Consider the following 25,000-nt stretch of genomic DNA (forward strand, 5'->3'; position numbering starts at 1 on the left):
TAATGAAAACAACTGATTCTTTCGAAATATAATGCAGATGTATTCACTTAAAACATGAAAAAAGATTGTTTTTCTTATATATATATATATATATATATATATATATATATATATATATATATATACACACACATATGTGTGTGCGTGTATATATGTATATATGCAGACATATATATATCCATATACATATATATATTTAGTGGAAATGGTAATTAATAAAAACCGAAGAAAGTGCTCAATACTGTTGTAGAGCAAATATGCGTTTTTATTTTTTATTACCGTATCTTTCTGTTAAGTTACATTATTGTTTCAGCTACGTAAAATCTGAGGAAGCTAAAGACGGCCAAAAAAAGGGCCGAGTAGCTGAAACAATAATGAAACTTAACAGAAAGATACGGTAATAAAAAATAATAAAAAATAAAAAATAAAAACGTATATATATATATATATATAATATTTAAAACTTAAAAAATTATATATATATATATATATATATATATATATAATATTTAATACTTTAAAAATATTATAATGACTATTTAATATAATTATCAGCATTTGGTCCCAATGATGTCTATTGTTGTACTAAAGCATTTAGTTATCCATATATATTATATATATTACATATAATATATCATATACTATATATATATATATCTATATCTATATGTGTGTGTGTGTGTGTGTGCGTGTTTATATATATACTTATATATATATACATATATACATATACGTATATATCTATATATATATACATATATGCATATATATATGTGTGTGTGTAATTGTGTGTGTATAACGGTGCTTCGATCATCTTTTACGGCTGGAAATTCAGACAAAAATAAGAATTTTTCATTGTCAAAGCAAAATCTATTACTTTTGTATGACTTTTGACACTGGAGAATTCTACTTCCCGTTTTCATTAACAGTCGGCACTTAAAAATGAAGCACCGCCATTATATTGTAAAACCAATATATATATACAGAGCATAGCCAATTACACAGCGATTAGGGAGCAAACACATCTTAAAAAAAAAAAAACGCGCCACTTCACATTTTATTATTTGATATTTTCTGATTAAACCTCCGTTTATAATTTGTTTTTTGGTGATGCTGACATTGTATCAACTGGCTTTGTGTATACTCATTTACTTATTTTGACATGGGGCGGTCATAGGGAAAGACAGCCAAACGAAGTACAACTGCTTGAGTAAATTATATGCATATAGAAAACCTGGCGAGACATGGTGATGTTGAAATGCTGATTGTTCTGTTTAAAAAGTTGCTATAATTTTATTTATTTAATAATAAATAAGGTTTTACTGGTATGTGCCCCCCTACAAAAGTAGGCATAGAAATTGAAAGTTACTATACAAGACAGGAAGAGATTTAAAATTCATCAATCCTTGATTTGACAGAAAGTCAGGAAAACATCAGAATCGTCGTTTTACATTCTGTTATGGCCGAAAAATATGACATTCCCTTCAGTCTTTCTCTATGTCAGTCAACGCCGTATATATGGCCACCGAACGTTGAGTTAGCAACAGCAATTAATTTTATCTTTTTGTACTATTATCTTCAGACAGACACCCATATATATATATATATATATATATATATATATATATATATATATATATATATATATGAGAATTGGAAATATATATATATGTGTATATATATATATATATATGAGAATTGGATATATATATATATATATATATATATATATATATATATATATATATATATATATTGATAAAGTTTATGGAATTACAAATGCTACGCTGGATTTATTCCCGACCACGACTGGTATGACGACTTTTGAAGGCGCTACGAAAAAACATCAATTCGGGCCAAGATTAGAAAATGGAGAATAAAATGGGACGACAATGACGCGGTCGCGAAATTATCCATATGGAAGACCTATGATAAGTTGCACAAGACCACTATAAGACGGGTCTCTACCACGACTAAACCAGTGATCGTGTTAAGCGCAGATAAAAGATCTATCATTCCGGATGTCGTATTTCCATGGAATTAATGCATGCGAAAAAAATTAAAACAATGAAGTAAGCAGCTTTTTTTTTCCTTTTTTTTTGTAATGGCGCCTCTTTGGGGGACTCAACTGTAGACCTGTTGTTTTTTTTTTTTAAAGCTGTGTTAATTTTACAAAATGGCGATTTATTTGACCTTCTTTTATATTGTTTGAAATTTTTTTTTTGTTCTTTAATGTCGTCAAAGCACAGTGCTGGTGTGGATGCCCAAAGAAAAAAGAAAAAAAAAAAAAAGAAAAAAAGAAAGAAAAGAAAAATTTTAAAAAAAGAAAGAAAAAGACAGAAAAAAAGAAAAAACAGGAAAAAAAAAGAAAAAAAGAAAAAAAACAGGAAAAAAAGAAAAAAAAAAGAGTATATTTATATTACAACGACTGCCATTAAAAATAGCTTGTTTAGGATGGATCCGTTTTTTTAATTGACTAGATATGAAATAGATTGTTGATAAGAAATGAGTTTTGTATATAAGACCTATCACAATAAATATTCAGCTAAAATTAAAGTGCTGGTACTCATCCTGCTTTTGAACCAGATAAAACCAACGTTGTGTTCGACTCTGTCTCAGTTTTTTATGTAAGCAGTCGAGAGATGCCGAAGTTCTTATCCAATCAGAAAGGGGAGAAAAAATCGACTAATTATTTTTAATTATTGATGTGGAATTTTTTCTTGACGAACCGATATTAGATAATCGTAAACCTAATTTCGACGTTACTTTAATTGTTTATATATATATATTTTTAAGTTTTTTGTTTAAGAATTTAAGTTTAATGGGAAATGAATAAAATTATTGGAAAAAATTCTTGACAAACGGACGACAATTGTTTATGGTTTTTTTTTTAACTTTGTTTTATTACATATCTTGTGAAAAATTGTTAGTTTATTTATTTGAAAAGGACTAAATTTAAAAGTGAATAAAACAACATTCTCGAAAAGCAAAACATTGTGTATCATTGATTTTTTTCCTCAAAAGATATATATATATATATATATATATATATATTTTATTTTTTACAAGGTGGTCACCACTTATCAAGGCCTGGAAGCCACTCGGGGATAAAAGTTATTGCGTGTACAGTACGTTAATGTTGAGATTAGATAAAGTGTCTACTTATGGGGGGCGGTTCATCAGGAATTTGTTTATGTTGGACTTGAAGACATCCAAGTTGTAGTCAGGTGGGAAACAGGCAGACGGAACAGAGTTCCATAGGCGTGCACTTCTAAGAAAGAAGCTTTGTTCATGGAGTATACGTTTTGGTTTTGGCACAGATAAAGAGTGGGGAAAATCTTGGACAGTGGCTTCAGCTAGACGGGTGTTTTTCGTGAACGATCGGCGAGGGGGGACCAGGGATTGGAGCTCAGACGAGCACCTGCCATGGAAGTAAAGGATATAACTAAGTCTCTCCTGTGCAGGGAAGAGAAAAGGGCACTCCCGCTAAGCCACGAATCCTATTTTGTACTCTGTCAAGGTAGGATAGAGTGATTTTCGCAGCTCCTGCTCAGATGTGGCAACAGTACTCCATCCTTGGACGTACTTGGTTTTTATATAAGTAGAAAATTGCATCAGTAGTGAGATATCTTCTGGAGCGGTAGAAGGATCTTACCATTTTTCCAGCGACCTTGGCAATAGACTTGATATGTTTTCATACAAATAAACACACAGTGGATGGTTTTCTTGCTTTCTAAATTATCGTCATCCTTACAATAAACGCTGCAGCAGCTATCTCAGGTATGTCATGATAGATTGAAGCGAGTGTTCGGACTTCATGCACGCTTTTATTTTAGCTGCAACTTTACGCTTTTTGTTGCACAGTGCCACTTGGATATATGGGGCTACTATCTGAGACATAAACTGCAGAGTTACTATGTAGGGAGTTGAGTAGCAAGATGTCAGCAATTTTTCAAATATACATGAAAAACATTTAATTCTATTAATATTACATAATAATCACATAGCAAAATCGGAAAAAAGGTACTCCCTTGCAAAAAATTGTATTGGTGGGAGGATTCTGATATTTTTTCTAGATTCCGATACAATTACCGATTCCGTACGACATTCTCAATTCCGATACAATTACTGATTTCGATTGTTTATAAATCCATAAATATTTAACGATAAAGTTGTTTTTATAAATCCCTACTACCGTAAAAATAAAAACACGTGTTAATTATGCAGATAATTTCTCAACCATAAAAATAGGCACAAATTTTTCGATTTCAATACCGATTCTGATCCCCCCCCCAAAAAAAAATCCGATTTTTCCGATTCTCGCTTCAAATTCCGATTAATCGTCCCAACATTAGTAAATTATAAAGGGAGATAACTTATCTCAACTTCTTTTTAACAGTTATTTTAGCAAAAGTCTTTTAGGCGATTACGCATTATTGTGCGACCTTGCCATTCGAACTTATAGTAAATGGCAACACAATTTTGTTATCCGTGATAATAAAAGTTTTAATGGCTCAGAAATGGGCGCCTGTTTCTTTAGCAAATTTCTATACGAAACTAATTCCTCGGTTAAAAAGTATTCTTTCGTCTTTTTCACTAACTTTTTCAGGGAGGGGGTCATCCACTATCACTTAAAAAAAAAATGAAAAGAATTTTAATATTTTAAGATGCAGGGAATCAGTAAAGCATATTAATCTATAAATATCCCAATATTTAACATAATTGTTAAACGATATGTAATTTTTTGTTTTGTTTTGTCCGAATGCCGCCTCGAATTGATTTTGACGCCGGTTCAGTTTTATTCATTCTCGTTTTTTTGTTTGTTTGTTTTTTATATACGTGTGGCACTTTTCGTAAATCAGCGTCGGTAAAAAGTCGGTTTTAATTGATACAAAAACTGAACCAGTACCTAATGGTTTTGTCAGTGTTTTAAAAATTGTTGAAATGTGTTCTTTGTGTTTTGATAGCTTTTTAAAATGTTTTTAATGGTTTAAAAATCAAGGGAAATAATCCCTTAGCTACACGATGTTTTGAAGAGCTACACTTACGGTAAGTCAAATTTCAAAGTGTTTAACCGTAGTCGAGGGCTATCCTTTTCTACGGCCCATAGGTAAGGGGAAGCCGACACGGTTGTCGACAAATTGACTCCAGTAATTTAGCTCGTACCCATGTATCATCCATAGTCGCTGGGAAGGATTGAACTCGGATCTAATTAATCAGAATGAAATGTCTCTTGTTCTAACCCCCCCCCCCGGCCAGCCATATTAATAGGAGCGCAACTGTAATACGACTTAAACCGATAATGTAAATTTCGTGTTCATACGACGTTTTCTGTAAAGCGTACGAAGAAAATGGAAAGGATTTTTGATCGAACTGAATTACGTGATTCGCGTAAGAAGCGACATTAATTCAACTTAAAAGACACAGAACGGATTGCAGATTGGAAGTGGGATGTTTTTCTTCGTCTCCGACATCTTGGAAAAAATCTCTTTAAACAGAAAAACGTCGATGAACAAAAAAATTCGGTTTTGCTTTTACACACACACACATATATATATATATATATATATATATATATATATATATATATATATATGTGTGTGTGTGTGTGTGTGTGTGTGTGTGATTACTTCATTTAATCACATAAATTAATATACGAAGATATAATTTATGCGTAAGTTTCTCAGAATTTACTTCAAAAGTGCTCAATACATAGGAAGAGCGAGATAGTAAGTTATGGAAATATATATATGGCAATTAAGCTACATAGAATATTCTGCGTTTCATTCTCGTTTTATGCATAAGCTTGACGAATTCTCACGAGAATTAAACGTGGAACATTCTGTGTAGCTTAATTGCCACATATATTTCCATAACTTACTATATATATATATATATATATATATATATATATATATATATATATATATATATATATATATATTTCCATAACTTACTATATATATATATATATATATATATATATATATGTATATATATATATATATATACATACATATATATGTATATACATATATATATGCATTTATATATATATACATATATATATATGCATTTATATATATATGCATTTATATATATATGCATTTATATATATATATATATATATATATATATATATTTGTGTTTGTGTGCGTCTGCAAACTGATAGTAACGCAGCAACCACAAACGAGTACCATCTTCAAAAATATATATAGTAAGCTAACGTTTAGTATTTAATAGATGTGTAGTTGATATAAGCGTCGTATCAAAATTCTTTTAATTAATGAAAATATGTGTATCTATCGAATAGTAGGATTCAACATCAGATTTGACACCGGGAATCACATCTTCAATCTTTAATGTCGTAGACACCGTTTTTATCACATATTTCTTTTTAGATTGTTTTCCTTTGTATATATATATATATATATATATATATATATATATATATATATATATATATATATAAAAGAGAAAAATAAATATATATATAAAGGAAAAAATAATATATATATAAAGGAAAAATATATATATATAAAGGAAAAAATATATATATGTCACGCGCTTATACTATCCTTTATATTTAATCTTCATTAAACTCCCCACATTTGAGCAAATTTCGATTAAGTTAGAAATCTATATTACCGATCTGATCGATGACCGAACATGTTCTACTTTATTTATAGTCGTAAGACGCCGAAGTGTTTATACAATCAGAAGAAAAAATAGGCAATTGAGCATAACCCGGTTGCTCAACTTTGAAACACGTCGTTAGACGGCGCTCGTATCGCTCGATTGATGTATGATGCACAAAATGGAAACCATACTTCCACTTTTCTCCCCAAACTCCTTACTTATATATTTGTGGGAAATATAAAGATATTTTATGTTAATGTTTTAAAATATATGTATCAACAATAACACGTAAAACAATGAATGTGTCGTGAAATATTGTTTTGCATTTGTAAATTATTTGAGCAATTTTTGTTCATTTGTTTTTGGTAAACTATTTGGATATTTTAAAAATATATTTATTTACAAAAAACAAGAAAAAACAATGAATGTGTCGTGAAATATTGTTTTGCATTTGTAAATTATTTTAGCAATTTTTATTCATTTGTTTTTGGTAAACTATTTGAGTATTTTAAAAATATATTTAGTTACAAAAAACGAGAAAAAAAAACAATGAATGTGTCCAAAATATTGTTTTGCATTTGTAGAGTTATATTTATTTATCATTGTCAAACTATTAAGACATTTTAAAAATATATTTATTTAAAAAAAAAAATGAAAAAGCAATGACTGTCTCGCGAAATATTGTTTTGAATTCGTACATTTTTCTCAATATTTATTTATTTATTGTCAAACTATTTAGATATTTAAAAAATATATTTATTTACAAAAACATAAAAAAAAACAATGGACGCATCACATTTTTACAGTTTTATTAATTACAAAAATGGTAAATGTGCAAGAGAAAAATAGTTTAACATTTGTAAGAATAAACTTATTATTATTATTATTATTATTATTATTATTTTATTATTATTATTGTCATTATTATTATTATTATCATTATTATTATTATTATTATTATTATTATTATTATTATTATTATTAAAATTCAAAACAATATTTCAGGTTTCTATAAATAAATAAATTTTCTAAATACCGTAATAAATGAAAGAAACACTTTAAAAAAAGCTCTTTTTTAAGTTGGAACACAACGCGACACATTCATTGTTTTTTATTCATGTGATTAAATATATTTTTTTATAATCTAAACAGTTTACTAAAATAGATAACATATTAACTTAAATAAACATAGTTATTTAAAAAATATAAATGCAATAAAAAGTTATAAAAAAGAATTAAGCAGTTTAAGAGAAAAGCAGAGGTATCATTTCCATTTTGTGCTTCCATGCCTCTATTGAGTGATACGAGCGCCGTCTATCGACGTGTTTGAAAGCTAAGCTACCGTGTATGCTAAATTACCAAAAATGTAAATTGATTTAATCGTATATTTATTTTATACTACGGAAAATTTTCCTGGAATAGTGATAGCAAGTCAATGGTAACCTTATCCTTCAAGAAGAGGAATTGGTTCTCAATGTATACGTGACGCTGTTTATTTATCAAATTTTAAATTCTTCGGAATTAAAAAAAAACTACAAAAAATTTCCCCCAAATCAAATTATTGAAGTATTCTTTAATTGATTATCATTTTTAAATTATTTTATACATTTGAAAGTAACTAAATCTATAAATGAATTTTTTAAAACATCTCAGGAAAAAAAAAAAGAAAAGTTGTTGTATTAATTTAGACTGTGTTAAAAAAAAAAAACTATACAACCGACATATTTGAAAATCAAACATGGCGACTGCTTGTTTTTTTTCTTTTCTTTTTAGCCTTTGGTTTCGTTTAGGGAGGGGGTCGGTAGACGGTAGCAGACTAAAATTTAAAAAAAGAATTTTACAAATACTGGAAATCCATCACTCAGCTATGAAGTACATGGGAAATTTGAAATACTACATAATCGACATATTCGATAATTAAATAAGGCGATTGGTTTTTTTTTTATTTTTTATTTATTTTTTTTTAGCCTGTGCATTCGTTTAGGGAAGAGGGTCGGTAGAAGGTAGCAGGCCAAATCTTACAAAGAAATAAGACCTATAAAAAGAACGGATGAATTCTCCTGGAAAACCATCATTCACCTATGAAGTCGATGAGAAATTTGTAATGCCGGTTGGTGTTTGTGTATGAATTTATTTTATGGATTTTCAATGAGAAATCCGTACTTAAGATCAAATGAAATTACAGGAGAGTAGAAAGCTGACGTTGGTTTTAGTTTTTCATCCTCGAATGTCTTATTTTGTTAATCAGTATTTGTATTCTATGAGAGATATTTCTGACAAAGTGGGAAGAATCGCTGTTTTCTTAGGTCAGAATTTATCGGTTTAACACATATCCTTGTCTAGTTTATGACCCTGAAATACTATTTCATTTTAGTTTCTTTACATTAACAAGCTTCGTGCTATATCTGAACGATTTCCATAAAAAGAAAAAAAAAAATTCCATCGTATCAAATAAAAACGTAATGGAAATTCTTATGAGAAATACAATTTTTAATAAATGGTTCTCGCGAACCGGTGAGAACTTGTTGAATCCTACCATTGGATAAATTTTGATATCTCATTTTTTTGTATTAATTATGAGTACAAATCGTATTTATTTATTTATTTTGTGTGTGTGTTTTACTGCATACAGAATTGGATCTTGTGTAAAAAATTTCCTATTAGCAATCCAGCACCATTTTGATAGATTATTTTACGTACCATCCAATTAGCTTAATTTTTCATTCAACTAAAAAAAAAAAAAAATAAATAAATAAAATGGTCCCACGACTCGTGCTATGTAATAAAAATACAGCTTCTTTTGAACATGACATAAAAACCATCTCTGTGTTACATGGAGTAAAAGAAAAAAAAAGCATCCCCGTGTTACCGGAAGTTTAAAACAATAATCCCCGTGTTACAGGGAATAATAAAAAAAAAAGTTTCCGTGTTACCGGAAGTAGAAGAGAACTCGCACACGAACACATTCGATGACTAAAAAGATAAAATAACAAATGGCATATATATATATATATATATACATATATATATATATATATATATATATATATATACATATATATACATATATATACACACACACACATATATATATATATATATATATATATATATATATATATATATATATGCGTGTGAAGCATCATGTGTGAAATTAAATAACAGAAGTTCGACGCGCAACACATTGTTGCTTGGTCCTTTGAAGACTTAAAAATATAATTTTCTTTCTAAAATAATTTCAAAACGATCATATATATATATATATATATATATATATATATATATATATATATATGCACAATTATATATATATATATATAAATATATATGTGTGTGTTTGTATGTTTGTGTTTGTGTTATTTTGACAAAATATTTTAGTATGTACAGACATTTGGAAATTTTGATCACTTGCAATTATATAATAAAGAAGATGATATATATATATATATATATATATATATATATATATATATGTATGTATAAGAAAGTTTAAAACATGAAATGAATTGGCAAACAAAACGAGAAAGGTTAATTCATGTAAAGGTACGTAACTAAAACAGTTAGTTAAAATGGTAACACAGTTTCGCCTATAAACCAACCACTATTCCGGTCGTGAATCCGATTGTAATTAACAGAGTATATCCTACCACTGATTAAGGTGGGATTCACGACCGAAATATCGGTTAATTTGACTATGTACTCTAATATTAATTCCGTATATTAACCTTTCTACGTATTTGTGCATGCGTTTGTTTACTTTTGACAGTTAATTTTTTTTATTATTTTAGGTTTATATATTTGACGCTATCAACGGTGAAAGAAGAAATTCGTTAACAGTTTTGTTGTATTTGAAATTGTTGTCTTATTTTATGCACCGTTTTTTATTTTTTCGTTATTTTTTTCTTCTCATAAATTGTTTGACTATTAATCCGTATTATTTGGATTCTTCGGACTCATCTGGGTGTTATTTTCACAACGTTTCGGCTAGTTGTAAAGTTAGACTCTTTTGGGGGTTGTGGGCAGTTCTCAAAAATACAATAGAGAATTACCTAGGCTTTCTACAAAGTATTGTCTGATGGAACGAGTACATGTTACTCCGTTGAATTAATAAATCGTCCGTTCGAAATTTTGTGCAGATTCGACAAGATATCCTTGAAGAAGGTCGAAGGTTACATCGGCCGAAATGTTGTGAAAAATAACACTCAAGATGAAAACAGTTTGTTTGAAGAATCTAAATAGTACAGGCAACCAATCCTTTTCTGAATTTTTTTCCAGAAACATAATAACTATTCATTTATTTTTTTACACCGGTAATATTTTCTCAGCTCTTGCGGCTACTTTCTTTTTATGAATTTCAAACAAGTAGCCGAGCAGATCCGCGACTACAAGATCCGTGGAATTCTTTCCGACCACGCGTAACAACATGATGACGTCACTGTTAAGGTATTCCTTGGCGAACGCCGAACAGCTCTGTTTGTCCGCCTTTTTCAGCATCTCCTCGTGGATGTTGATGTAGCGAAAGATATAGCTGACGTAGGATCGCTTCGAGACGATCCTGTAAACCCAATGGATGAGGTTTAGTATGGACATCGTGCACACGAGGCACAACCAAAACCAGAGGAATATGAAGACCTTTTCGTTAAGAACGTTGATTGGTAACACACACTGTGTGGTCAGGGGTAGGTTGTTTTTTAATTGTCTTATCTGGAAGTCACAGTAGACCGTCCGTGGGAAGATGTACTCGTCCATCATGACTGTGTCGCTGCGGACATAATCGGAGACCTTGAGGCCGTACTTTGCAAAGTCGACGCGTAGCAAGAGTCCGAGAACAAAAAACTGGGAAATCGCGTTCATGCAATATAAAAGCTTCATCACAAAGAAAACTGTGGTCAAGTAAGCCCCCCGGCGGGGCCTCATTCGGGATATAATATTCTTGCTCCTTCGTTTGTTAGCCGTAATCCAGCGGTCAATATAGTTGCCAATGTGCTCGATGGTTTCATGGCGGTCAGACTCAGATTCCATCTGAGTCTTTTCCGCTAGAGTGCTTATTTTGTCGAGGTTCATCCCTGACCCTTTATTTGTCATCTGCCATATGATATTTGGGATCTTAAACATAAACGCCTGGAAGAGTAGAATGATGGGTACCCAAAGGTAGTAGTGAATGACGGCTTTCTTACCGTCCTTGAGGTTCTCGTCGTGGTTTACATAGTAGGTAGGTCCGGTCCAGCATAGCGTTTCGACATAGTCATCGTAGCTACTGGCCTCTGTTGGGATCCAGCATGATATGGCCTTTCCGATGTATGTGCCTCCAGTGACCACAATTGAGAATATTATGAGTATAATGACAGAGTAGATATGGTTAAGCCGGTCGATGAAATCGTCGTCACGACTTCCCACGAGTTTCGACCAGGATGCAAAGCTGGAGACTGCGTTGAAGATCCTACAACGAGTAATTAGCATAAAGTCAGTTAGGGTCCAACAGAAAGTCATTGTATTTTAAGTGTTATAGCAATGTTCTTTACGTTATTAAAACAATATGCAAACAATAATACAAAATAGCGTGTGCATCCAGTTAGAGCAATAATTTGTAAAAGAAAAAAATAATTTTTCGAATTTTTTTTTTTTTTTTTAGATGAGGAATGATAATTCGTATTATTTGGATTCTTCGGACTAATGTTCTCATCTTGTATATTATTCTCAAAATAGCTCAACCAATGAAACCACCGACATTCATACCTAACGCTACCAGATCAGGCAGTCTGAAGATACTGGTCTCCTGATCTAAAATGCACCATTGCTGTTATTGTTTTTTTTTTACCCTGTCCCTTTGCAAAACTCAATCATGTTCTACAAAGTTACACAAAAAAACAATGTTCCTCTACATTAAAACCAAACCAATCCGACCATCAACAGGTGAATATCGCCGAACTCGCAATCATTTATGCCGGACTCGGGGAATCTACAAAGAATTTCGAGCTGAACATTGAGTCACGAAATGAAGTCTTTCTCGTCCTGTCAACCATGACCAAATAGAATTGTTAGTGAAATAACTTTATTCTCAGTTCAAATAATCACATCAGGCGATAACCACAACGAATAATAATATCAAAATTTTCTCTACTTGAAAATGGCTGACGGGTAAAGGAAAATACGCATTCGTGAATGAGATACAGAATTCAGTTCGAAACTCTGAATGGATGTCCGAATTCGAAATAAAGATTCGCAAATTGGAGAAGACGCACCTGAAGGTACCATGGAGGTTTCATCGGCCGAAACGCTACGAGAATAACATCCCAGATGAGAATACCATTCCCAATAACCAAATAATACAATATATATATATATATATATATATATATATATATATATATATATATATATATATATATATATATATATATATATATATACTGACAGGGTGAGCCGACGTTGTCCCGAATCCGGAATGATGATCAACGAATGGGTCACACTCCCATATGTTTATTGCCATCGAGATCAGTGAAATCGTTCATTTTTCAATCAAATCGATTGATTGATTGCTCTAGTCGGGGACCAATCACGGTGCTCCGGGAGGAAGCTCACATGCTTCTCGCAATAACTCAGTTCATAATACATTGTAGTTTGCATTGCACTGTAAAGAACCTACTATTGTTTTTATAAATATTCTCTACAGTGCAATGTAGACTACAATGTATCGTGGACTAAGTCACTGCGAGGAGGTGTGTGCAGCTTCTTTCCATGGCATCGTGATGGGTCCTTAGTTGGAGCAGGCAACCATCAGATTTGATTGAAAAATGGGAGATTTAATCGATTTCGATATCAAGAAAAATATGGGTGTACGAAACGTTCGTTGATTCTCATTCAATACTGGGCAAACTCGGATCTCTCTGCTAGTATATATATATATATATATATATATATATATATATATATATATATATATATATGTAATGAAAATATTAAAATATTGTTGATAATTAGTAAAGAAGATCATATCACTAATAAGAAAATGAGAAAATATTTTATTTATTAAAGAAGAGAAGTAGATAAATAACGTCTCTGAGATTTTTTTTTGAAACGTTGTATGAAAAAAAGGAAACATTTTGATTGGCCGATTCGATTTATAAAGCCATGCTTAATTATCCAATCAAAATTATGCGTTGATGCCGTCTAAAACCAAGTCTATTTGTGTTATTTGAGTTATTCTCTAATTTGAGTTATCTCTTCTAATATCATAAAATTATACAAGCAGCATCCGTGGAAAATCCCAGGAATGAAAAATATATTTTATCAATAACTATGTTTTGAGAACGCTAATATTTTTCTTAAAATTAATTTTTTTTTTATGACAGAAAAATTAATAACACGCAGAATAATGAGTTTATTAAGATTTCTATGAAATTAGTGTGCCTTCTGTTTTTAATATAGAACTGACCTAAATGAAATAGATTGTTGAGGCTACATCAAAGGGCAGTCAATCTCACATTCGGGTTATAGGGTTGCCAGCTTGGGGCCTTTTTAGAGCCCTGGTGCTACCAGATTAGGCTGTCTGAAGATATTGGCTTCAAGAGACGAAATGCACCTAATATTGATGCTTTTTGTTTTTCTGCTTCCTTTTGCAAAACTTAATTATGTTCTGTAAAAAAAAAAGCAGTAACCCACCTTTTTTCTCTTTCCTTCTCCCCATTTCCCCTTTCTCTTTCTTTCACCTCTACCTCCTGACTGATTTCCTAACTCAAAATGTACCAAACATTAATACTGTAACCCTTTTCCTTCTCCCATTGCAAAACTCATTCCTGTTCCGCAGAGCAGGAATAAAAACGATAAAATCCACTATAAAATAACCAAACTAAACACTACAAACTAGTGATTGAATAAAAACCTTCTACAAAATAACTGGATGCAACATGGATACTATTTTCAAAATAACTGGATTCGGCATTAAAATAACCTTAAAAGAGGTGATATGCCGTAAAACAATCAAACCAAACTAAAGGATTTTAGAGCCAAATGTTGCGAATTTGGCCATTTTGGAAGCAGTTTGGCCTTTCAAAAGTTGTATTTTGCTTTTTTACAAAGCGTAACGTACGGACGAACTAAGGAAAGAACAGGCTACATGTTATATAGATTTGAAAATACATTGTATTTTGCTGTGCTATTCGAGTATCTAATCCCATGATTACGGTGTTATCCAATGCCCGAAGTTTGCTCTATTTATTTAGATATTTCAGCTGCTACATCTCCCATAACTTTAGAGGTTTGACGCCCTTATCTGGTCACTCACCCCTTCTGGCTACTCTGAAAGTATCTGCCACTCTCGATTCTCTCTATGTTAATGGAAACCTCAGCCTATCTTTCTCCTCTCCATCTATTACGTCATTCTCGTCTTCTGTTCATGTTTTGTTAAGCTTCATGTTCCTCTTGCCCGGTTCTTTGAAGTTTTTTTGAAGTTAAGCTCTTTTATATTTCTTAGATATGCCATCGTTGAAACTTTCTGGATTGCTTCACACGCAGCTGTTGCAAGGGGCGTATCAGTGATTTCAGTTTCCCCCCATTCGTTTCGTTTTTTAGTATCTTTAATCTGGCCAGTTCCTCAAGCCATTTTATCCATGCTTCTAAATAGGCTGTATCGTGGAGTGTGTTCATGGATTCTATGGGCGACACCATTCTTATACCGTGTACAGTACATATCGGGTCTCGTGATTACAGCAGTTTTCTCATTTACGTACTATGGTACATCGCGCAGCAATATTAGAGCACGCTAACTAAAAAAGAAAGAAAGAAAGTCCAGTAACCATTACCTGTAGGGACGCCTCGGGCAGTTAGCAATATACCTACATATTCTTAGATAGAATGTAAGACCTGGGAGGATAGACATCTCGAAGAGAGGAACACTTTTTGCATAATGTTATTAAACTTTATTTTCGAATCACATTGAAAAGGCAGTTCTTCAAAGCAGAGCTGGAGTCGGCCCTTGTTTACGGTGCTACAACCTGGACACTTACTAAAAGTTTGGAAAGAAAGCTAAACGGCAAATACTCCCGTATGCTACAAATATTGTTAAATATATCTTATCAAGCTCATCCCACGAAGCAGAAATTTTGTAGCAACCTATCTGCCATATCTACTACTATCAAGGGCGACGTCTACAATTTCTCTGTTACTGATAGAGGAGCAAGCAAGAACTGACGAGAAATGTATTGCTGTTGACACCATGACACGGGCACAAGAGCATAGGACGACCTACATCTACGTACACCCAGTAAATTGCACACGATGCCAACTGTAATCCCGAAGATCTGAGGCAGCTGGTGGAATTCAAGGAAGTCTTGAGAGAAAGAGTCACATTTGTCTGGGAAAGGAGTCCGACAAGATAGATAGATTAAACTTAACGTAAATGTATTATTTTAAACGAAAAAAAAAAACAACAACAAATAAACAATAACAATATTAACCATAACTTATTTTATTTAACGTCTCTCTAAGAGGTGAAACACGAATTCAGAAGTGGTTTTGATGGATGTTTTCCTCTGGAAAAACTAGGTTCGAATTTGACACTAACCAAGCTTCTCTCTTCGCCGTCATTATTAACAGTAAATTATGTAGATAGATGAACAGAATAAACTTGGAATTTCCGCAGAGATCTGCTTATGTTATGTGCAGTCAGGCTGTTTCAAATACAATTACGGATGGTATAATTCAGAAGAATATGAAAATATAGATAGAATACGGTGTTCATGTCGTAGAAAGCCAATAAAAAAAAACTACGTGCCAATTTATTTAGTTTTTATATTACAATACTAATCCGATGTTTTAGGACATAACGTAACTGTATCTTATTTATTACTAACGGGGGTGCCCGACGTTGCCCGGGTGTTTGAGGTGCAAAAGAAAAAAGAGTTGTGGTAGGCTTGAACCCGAAGCCTTGAGGTGAAGTCGGAAAAGAACGCCTGATAACTTACCAGGACGTTAAGAGGACAGAGAAGTGATAACGGTCGAAATTAAACGGTTAAAAGAGCAGGTACGTCAACCTGTGCTTTTTCAGGTCAAACATCACGCTATAAAGAAATGAAATCACAGCGGGAATTTTGTATTTTGTAACATAAAAGATAGAGACGACCTCGTTTCGTAAATCAGAGATATTATAATCTAGGTAGTATATAAAAAGTTGTAAGAGACCGTGACAACGCCCCCATCCCGAGTGTCTCACTCTGAAAAAAGCCTTTGCCGGACATATAAAAAAATGCACACACACACATTTTCACTTTTATATAATAGATAATAAAGTCGTAGTCCTATCTGTTTGTTCATAATTTATTTAATTTAATTTATACAACAGTTACACTGTGCTATTAAGTAATTTTCATACTAAAAACGGACTTCTATAGTCTTTTATTCCAGCATGACATCTATATATACTATTTATTCAAAGGAAATCTGCACTCAAGAAGTAACCCCATTTGCATATAACATTAAAGAAAATCTATTTTAATAATTAGGTTCATTTCATTAATTGTTCGTTTTAATAGAATCGTTTTAGTTGTTCTAATTAGAAATATGATTTAAAGTTGATTTAATTTATATTTAATTAAATCCATATTTCATTGTATATTCAAATATCAGTAGCTGACAACAGTTACATTTAAACCGGATATAAACTTATTTAAACGGTGAGAGTTATTTCCCCTTAAACTATAGGAGTTACGTCACATTTAATATTCATAGAAAGAGATGGATGTGTTATATGATTCCCTAAATCCAACATATGCCTACTTTTCGTGACAAGTTAGGATATTTAGTGTACAATAGTATGCGATTAATCCCTTCGCCCGGCAATATGTATCAACCGCGCAACGCCGAGTATATTCAGCTAGTATATTTATAAATCAGATTATATAAGTATAGTACGAGTTTTAGGCGTATGTACCACGAAAGGAACCTGGGGATGGTATTTGCACATTCACTTACTTAGTATGATTGCTAGATGCAGAGTGTTGGCGGAGTTTTGCACTCTCTGTGTGTTATATTATGAAACTGATTTTTTTTTTTAAATATGACTTTTCCATTGGACCTTTATGACTTTTATGCTTGGCAGGCTATTTACTATCATCTCCATCTTATTAAAAAGTCTTATGTTTTTCATATATATCGTTGTTGTTTTAGACTACGAGATAAACAAAAAAATGGCATCCATAAAAGGGGTAATAAAATCCACCGTACATTTTTTTTTACAATGCGATCATATTTGGTACAAATAAATTTCAGTTTATCTCTAACTTGTCAGTTATTAATTTTTCTTTTGTTTTATCACCGTTTAATGATATGGGGGATACTTTAGAGAGTATGTCATCAGTATTTATTCATGTTATTTTCCAAATTACGCCGGCATCTTGGTTTTATAAGTCTCTTCGTTCGTCATGTTGTAAAAAAACTTCGCCGTGTCGAACATGTACTTTATCTCCCTCCCGCGTCGATATGTCTGCTCGAGTCCAGTAACTATCATGTGGGTTTCTCAAATCTCTTACGCCGACACTTGTTCTTTTTTTTTTTTTTTAATATCTGCTTTTCTTTCCGCTGATATGACTGCCGCTCGCCCCACAGCACACGGCCTTTCGACAACCTTTTGGTTAAAAATCCAGATTGTCTTAAAAGTTCGTTTAATACGGACATGTACGTTCAAATCCTTTCGCCTCTCACTCACGTGGTTCCTAGTCTTTCTCCGCTTCTTTCTCTTCTCTTTCTCCGCTGTGACGTCATCTCGTTTAGGGTTTAGTCATGGATTAGGATTCCGCTACTGCTAGAGGACGTGTCCACGATTTCGTTACAGTATATCATCAATAAGATGGGTGACTCTGAAAGGGTTTCACGTTCATTGGATTAATTAGCTTTGGATTTATCTTAAACAATCCTCAATTCTTATATAATCAGGGCGCTTGTAACAGCTAGGTGGACGTTTATAGCATATAACTAAAGATAAATAAAGATTGTGTGATATTTATGATTGAACCTTAGTGGACAAGTCAGTTATAGACTAAAATATATTTGTACCAAATATGGTTTGATTGCAGAAAGGATTACAGATTTTAGTAACGATTTTATGGTTGGGCGGCATTTAATTTGGGTCGTCCTGCCATTAAAAAGAAAAAAAAACAATTTTGTTCATTATTTTCATCTTTCAGCATGAATGGCACAAACCAGGAATTAATCTCACGACAAACGTTGCATCCTTCGACCAGTAACTGTTCACGTTAAGGTTCCAAATTCCATTTTGAAATGGCCGAAATTCCAGGCGTTCGAGAATGCGTTTCAAGCTGCCAAAACATCCAATTACACGCGTTTAGACAAAACTGACCTCAAAAAACAAAACAATGGTTAAAAAGTAACAAAAACAAACATTTTTTTAAAAAATATTGTTGCGTAGTATTTATAATGCTAAATGTATTTGTGTTATTAATATGGTGTTTGAAGGTTGTTAAAGACGCGAACTGTGGGCTGGCCCTCCGGAGTTCGAGTGTGCGGCTCCTAATTCACCTTCCCTAATAAAATTGAACAATATATTTTCATTCTAGCTATAGATTCCATACTAGTGCAAACTAGACTCTCGGGCCTTTTTCAAGCAATTCATCTAGGAGAGAAAAACTCTGAAATAATACAAATTGCTTACACCCAGATAGATTGGCCCTCTTACTATCCTGGACATAAGTAATGCTGTTTAAAGAGAAATACAATTAAAGATTGCGCAATGATGGTTTAATTACAGTCTCATTGCACAGCTAATTCTACATCCATTATTCCCTGGAACGGAAAACGGTTTATTTTTTTATTTTTTTTTTATTTTCAGTTTTCTTGCATTTTTGTTTGTGTTGAGGATGAGGTATATTACCGGATGTCAAACATTTGATCACTATTTTCGAAACACCAATCGAGAGATCTTTTTAAAATTCTAACTATCCCATTAAGTGCAAATTTATATCTCAATTGCATTTTGTTCACCGAGTATATCTGCAAGGTAGTTTTGAAATTCTTTTACATGAGTCCAAAATGATGGAGATCTTACAAAGTTGTCAGCATCATTTGGGAGACTGACTTCAACTATAATAGTATTTATATATGCATACATATATCTATGTACAATAGTGTCTTGTTTACAGACTGGACTATTACATTATTTAAGGTTATGACGTGAAGAGATATTTACTTTAGGGAATAGGAGAGTTATATAAGTGAAATATTTTTGTGCAAACATACCCGCAGAATTAAAATAGCCAGATAAATCTAAACAATGGGAAAAAGATGTTCTTTATTAAATGTTGAAATATGATATAAAATGTACCTGAGGAGGTGCTTAAATAACATGTCCAGGGTGCCCCCCCCAAAAAAAAACAAAAGCTAATCATCTAGAACATATGCTGTAGAACGGAGAAAAAAACGGCCAAATACCCTTGCGTTTTGATGTGATGTTTTGAATATAATAAACTAATTATGACCAAAGTTTCATTTCATTTGGATAAAACACTAAAAAACGGGGCCTAATTAAAGTCGAGCCCCGTTTTTTTTAGGTCATCCTGCATTACATGATCGTCTCTAAAACGAATTAACTAATTACATTAGCTTAAATATCATATTTTAATTAATGTAGATGGCGTATTTATCATCATGGCTAGAATACACTATCGATTAGAACATTGTACTTAATATATAATAGTGGTGCGCAGCATGGGGGATCATGTTTAAGGATGACAGGTACATATATAACTGGACTCATGCACAGACACAACGATAGTGATGAAGAGGAAGAGAAGACATTTATATATATATATATTACATCATAACTAATTTCACGTGACTGTGCATATGTCTGTCCAAAACACACTTTTGACAAACAAAAGAATCCTCAATATATAACTCTAACCTATTTTTTGAACGATATAAGTTAATTTACATTGTTAATTCTTTTACTGAGATATTTTATATTTAGATTTCTAAAAGAATTAGCAATAGACTTAATTTCTAACATTTAATTTCTTAACTTTGCCTACAGGGTTCGATTCTAGGCTTATCCTAATTTCATTGTCACTTATCTAATATTCATCTTATTTACATAGGAAGGGGACAGCCCTTCCCTGTAACAGTAAACATTATCCTCGGTCTACCCTGGTTGTAAAATACGCTTAAATATATTTTATTTCATGCAGATTTCGTATTTATTATTATAGATCCAATTTTCTATGAAATAATATATTGCACAAAATATAAAGCAATGATTTCAATAGTTAAAATAAATGACTTGTGCACCATCAGATAAAATCGAAACTAAAGCATTTAGCGCTCCAGCCTTGATCGCTATCGTTTGAGATGTCGACAAGATAGATAGGTAATGCTTGAAAAAAGTAAGTTCAAGCTATTAATGTATATTTGCGCATGCGTAAAAGTAATAGATTTTATCTATTTACTTATTCAACCTTTACTTTTTTAATTTTGACAATTTAGCAGCTAAACACTGTGTATCGCTTTATTGCAGGTCAACATATTTTAATTTTGAAATTACTATGAGATGCAGAGAAATCAAATTTGGTACACTTGAAGAACATAACAAGGTGCCTTATTTCCCTGATTTTTGTAGAATTTGAACAAATATTTTGAAAACTATGCTAATTTTTCTATTTTATCGAGATTTTAAGTGTGTATCAATTTAGTACAGATCGCTCAAAATGCTTAGAAAGGGTAGACTGACAACTAGTCCCAAAAGACATTCTGCAATGTCTTAACCGAAATTGCAGGAAGCATTAAGCCCGTAGCAAGACCTGTTTTAAATCAAACTCATTAGGAAAAACGTTTGGTTTGGGCTCAGAAATATATGAAAACCAGCTTGGAAAATGTTCTTTCCACCGATGAAAATGTTCTTTTCACCGATGAAAATGTTCTTTTCACCGATGAAAATGTTCTTTTCACAGATGAAAATGTTTCTTTTTGGACCAGATGGGTGAGCCAGAGTTTGGATCCTCTTTGATTCCCTACCCCTCATGGATTCCGTCATCAACAGGGAGATGGGGGTGTCATATTTTAGACTGAAATAATCTACAATGAACTAATTGAACCATTTCGAGTGCTAGAAGGTGTCAAACTGACAAACCAGTCTTATATTTTATTTTTAAATGAGCATTTGTCACCATGGCTTGATGACCTTCCATTGGCGCGTCACCGCAAATTGATTTTTATGCACGACAATGCGCCATCCCACTCAGCCAAGGCTAGGACATCCTACCTTGAGTCATTAGACATTAGTGGAGAAAATTTGATGACACGGCCACCTTGTTCTCTAGATATAAACCCAATTGAGTAGCTCTGGTCAATAATAAAGACGAAAGTTTATTAAAGAAGTGTTCATTTTCGTTAAGTTAGATTTTGGAAGTTTCCTATAGCATCACATCATCTCAAATCTGTCTATTGACATCATCAGTTGACAAGAGGCTATTCAAGGTGATTTTGAAGCATGGGAGTTATGTTGATAAATAAATATTTCCTTAAACAAAATAATGTGAGATTTGTTCTTGTTTTTGATTAATATTATTACTGCATATGTTCTTTATTTCATGTAAATAGAAATATGAAGTTGGAACATTTTTTTATTACCGAAAATATACATTTTAAGACACTTTTAATAAAGTGATACACACTTAAAATTACCAAAACATAGAAAAATTATCATAAATTTACAAAAATGTTTGTTCAAATTCCACAAAAATCAAGGAAATAAGGCATTTTGTTATGCTCTTTCGGTTTGTTACCAAATTTCACGGCTCTGCATCTTATAGTATTTAAAAATTAAAAAATATTAGCCAACAATAAAGCGATACACAGGGGGTGTCGCCCCTCATAAAACAAACATTAAAATTGTTCCATAGGTTCAAATTCCCTAAATATCAAATTTTAAGTTTGTAGACTAAAAATTCAGAGAGAAGTTTGTTAGAGATGTTCCGCGCACACGTAATTAAAGTCAGTCATATATATATATATATATATATATATATATATATATATATATATATATATATATATATATATATATATATATATATATAAACGTTATTAACCTCTGATTTCTCTAACCGGCATATCGAGCTTCCAATTTTTGTGATGGCTTCTAATTTAAAAATAATGCTTTCACCTAGCACTTACTGTATGTATGTATGTATGTATGTATGTATGTATGTATGTATGTATGAGTATATATGGTCAGGTAATGGCATGTGCTACTGGTACCATGTAACCCAGTACTACCTGCCTCATGGTCGGGTCACCGGCGACTAAACTGGTTCCCCCACCAGATTTGTTGAGTGAGGAGGGCGGCTAGTCTACCTGAAGGATTAAAAACAAGACCTTCCAAAGGGCGAATGAACTCTTTTTCTGAGTCAACGGCCAACTAGCACCGTGTATATTTGTGTGTGTATGTGTGTATTGGGGTGGAGAGGGCTCCCGTAAGCTGTGGTGAAGGCAACCTTTCTAGGAGAAGCAAATCTCTGATTTAAAAAACCATAAAGCGGAAGACCAGTACCCGCATTAAGCTGGTCTGCAGTTTAATTTGTTGCTGACTATCATGCTCTTGCTTGATGCTGGATCTCAACATTTTGAACCGAGAGAGAGACTTAGCTGTCGTGCAAAGATAATACTCTGTAACATCATATATTTTTGTTTACACAGTGATCACCACTTATCAAGGCCCGGAAGCCACTCAGGGATAAGGGTTATTGCAAGTACATTACGTTAGTGTTGAGATTTGATGAAGTGTTTAATTAATTAATTGTATAGATACTCCCTCAGGCATTTGGGCTCATGGATTTTAAATGTCTGAGGGAGTGGCACTCGTCTGACAAGACGTTGCAATCATCATGAGTATACATGGGGTGGGAGAAGAAAGAAAAAGAACAACCCAAAACTTTAATAATTTTTTATATGTTTCAACAAGAATAGAAAAAATTAAGTAAATGATGATCAAAAGAATATTCTCCGTTTATTTAGTTATTTCACTTTATTTTATTTATTTTTTCTAACATTATATGTTTGTATATATATATTGGAAAAGAGATTCTACTTGGCACCCACTTAGCTTATCACCTACATCTGCTCATTAATCTCCAGTTGTATATGTGAACACGTCCATAAAAGTGGGTGCGCGTATGCTGTGTATGTATATGTACGTGAAGAAGCATTTGTGGTAGTGCGCGAGTGTATATATATATATTTTTTTTATTACATTTTCACCCCAAACAAGGCAAATTGCCACTTTGGTGTAGGGGGTTACTATCAGGGGCAACAACTACTGCGGTACTATGTAGGGATTTGGGCAGCAAGGTGTCGGTTCACATTACACTTGAACTTCTGCACGTCAGTACTGTTGGGGAAGCAGGGACCTGGAATGGAATTCCAGAGTCTTGCGGTTCTGGGGAAGAAACTATTGGAGTAAAAAGATCTTTTACATCTAGGGATCTCTACAGTGTGGGGGTGGGATTTAGCAGCCTGTCGGGTTTGTCGAGGGTGCTCACGTCGTGGGGGCACAAGTGATTGCAGTTCGTCAGAGCATTCACCACTAAAATACTTGTAGAAAAGGCAGAGGGATGCAAAATTTCGTCGATTGGACAGAGGCTGAAGCTTAGATGCCAGTTCAGGGCCTATCAGGTTTGCGATACGAGTGTGTTCGTGGGATGCGTGGGTGTCCAATTCAAATTTTTATGAAAGAATTAGTTTTGAATAGAGGCCACACAAGTTCCTGACCATTCCAAGTCGAAAATGCTGGAACGGTCATATTCAAATAGATCTTTACCTTAATGGTTATACCCGTGCCCCTCCTCCCGCTGCTTACTTTGACCGCTCACTCATGTTTTCTATCATTCACGCTGAGGCAAGATCGAAAGATCGGTCGAAAATTATGTGCTTTTGAAGGAAACATTCTTTGTTCTGTTTTTTAAAATACTTTTTGTATTCCTACACGTCAACACACAGGAAATAAATACAGAAAAGATATAAACATTTATATATTTTTCGTATTGACATTTTATTCATACATATTTAAATATATATATATTTAGGTTATAAGAAGAATAAAAATAAAAATTGTCCCTACCGAAGTTAAGATGAGAAGACATAAAAGCCTGAGATAAATGGATTGTTCAGAGGCCCTGCTTATCCCCCCCCCATACCAACCCTCACTCCTATTCTATGACAAGATTCTAATTTTGTAAGTGATGCATCCGTAGAAAGATTTCCAGTGCTTTTATACACAGTGATCACCACTTATCAAGGCCCGGAAGCCACTCAGGGATAAGGGTTATTGCAAGTACATTACGTTAGTGTGGAGATTTAA

The 25,000-nt window shown here is 32.7% G+C and overlaps 1 protein-coding gene across 2 annotated transcripts in view; it reads right to left on the bottom strand.

The window, feature by feature from the left end:
• LOC145247980 (innexin unc-9-like) overlaps window positions 1-25,000 on the bottom strand; it is an 80,638-nt gene that overhangs the window by 21,911 nt on the left and 33,727 nt on the right. The window contains exon 2 of one of the 2 annotated variants that reach the window (XM_080109639.1): window positions 10,477-12,079. The exons of the other annotated variant lie outside the window; for it this stretch is intronic. Coding sequence (XP_079965765.1) covers window positions 10,942-12,079 — 1,138 coding nt within the window. The 3' untranslated portion in view covers window positions 10,477-10,941. Of the gene's footprint in view, window positions 1-10,476; window positions 12,080-25,000 lie in introns of those variants that run through there. 2 annotated transcript variants of the gene reach the window in all.

The sequence above is a fragment of the Euprymna scolopes genome, chromosome 26 (genome assembly GCF_053919585.1).
Source record: "Euprymna scolopes isolate OS-2025 chromosome 26, ASM5391958v1, whole genome shotgun sequence".
Taxonomy (NCBI): domain Eukaryota; kingdom Metazoa; phylum Mollusca; class Cephalopoda; order Sepiida; family Sepiolidae; genus Euprymna; species Euprymna scolopes.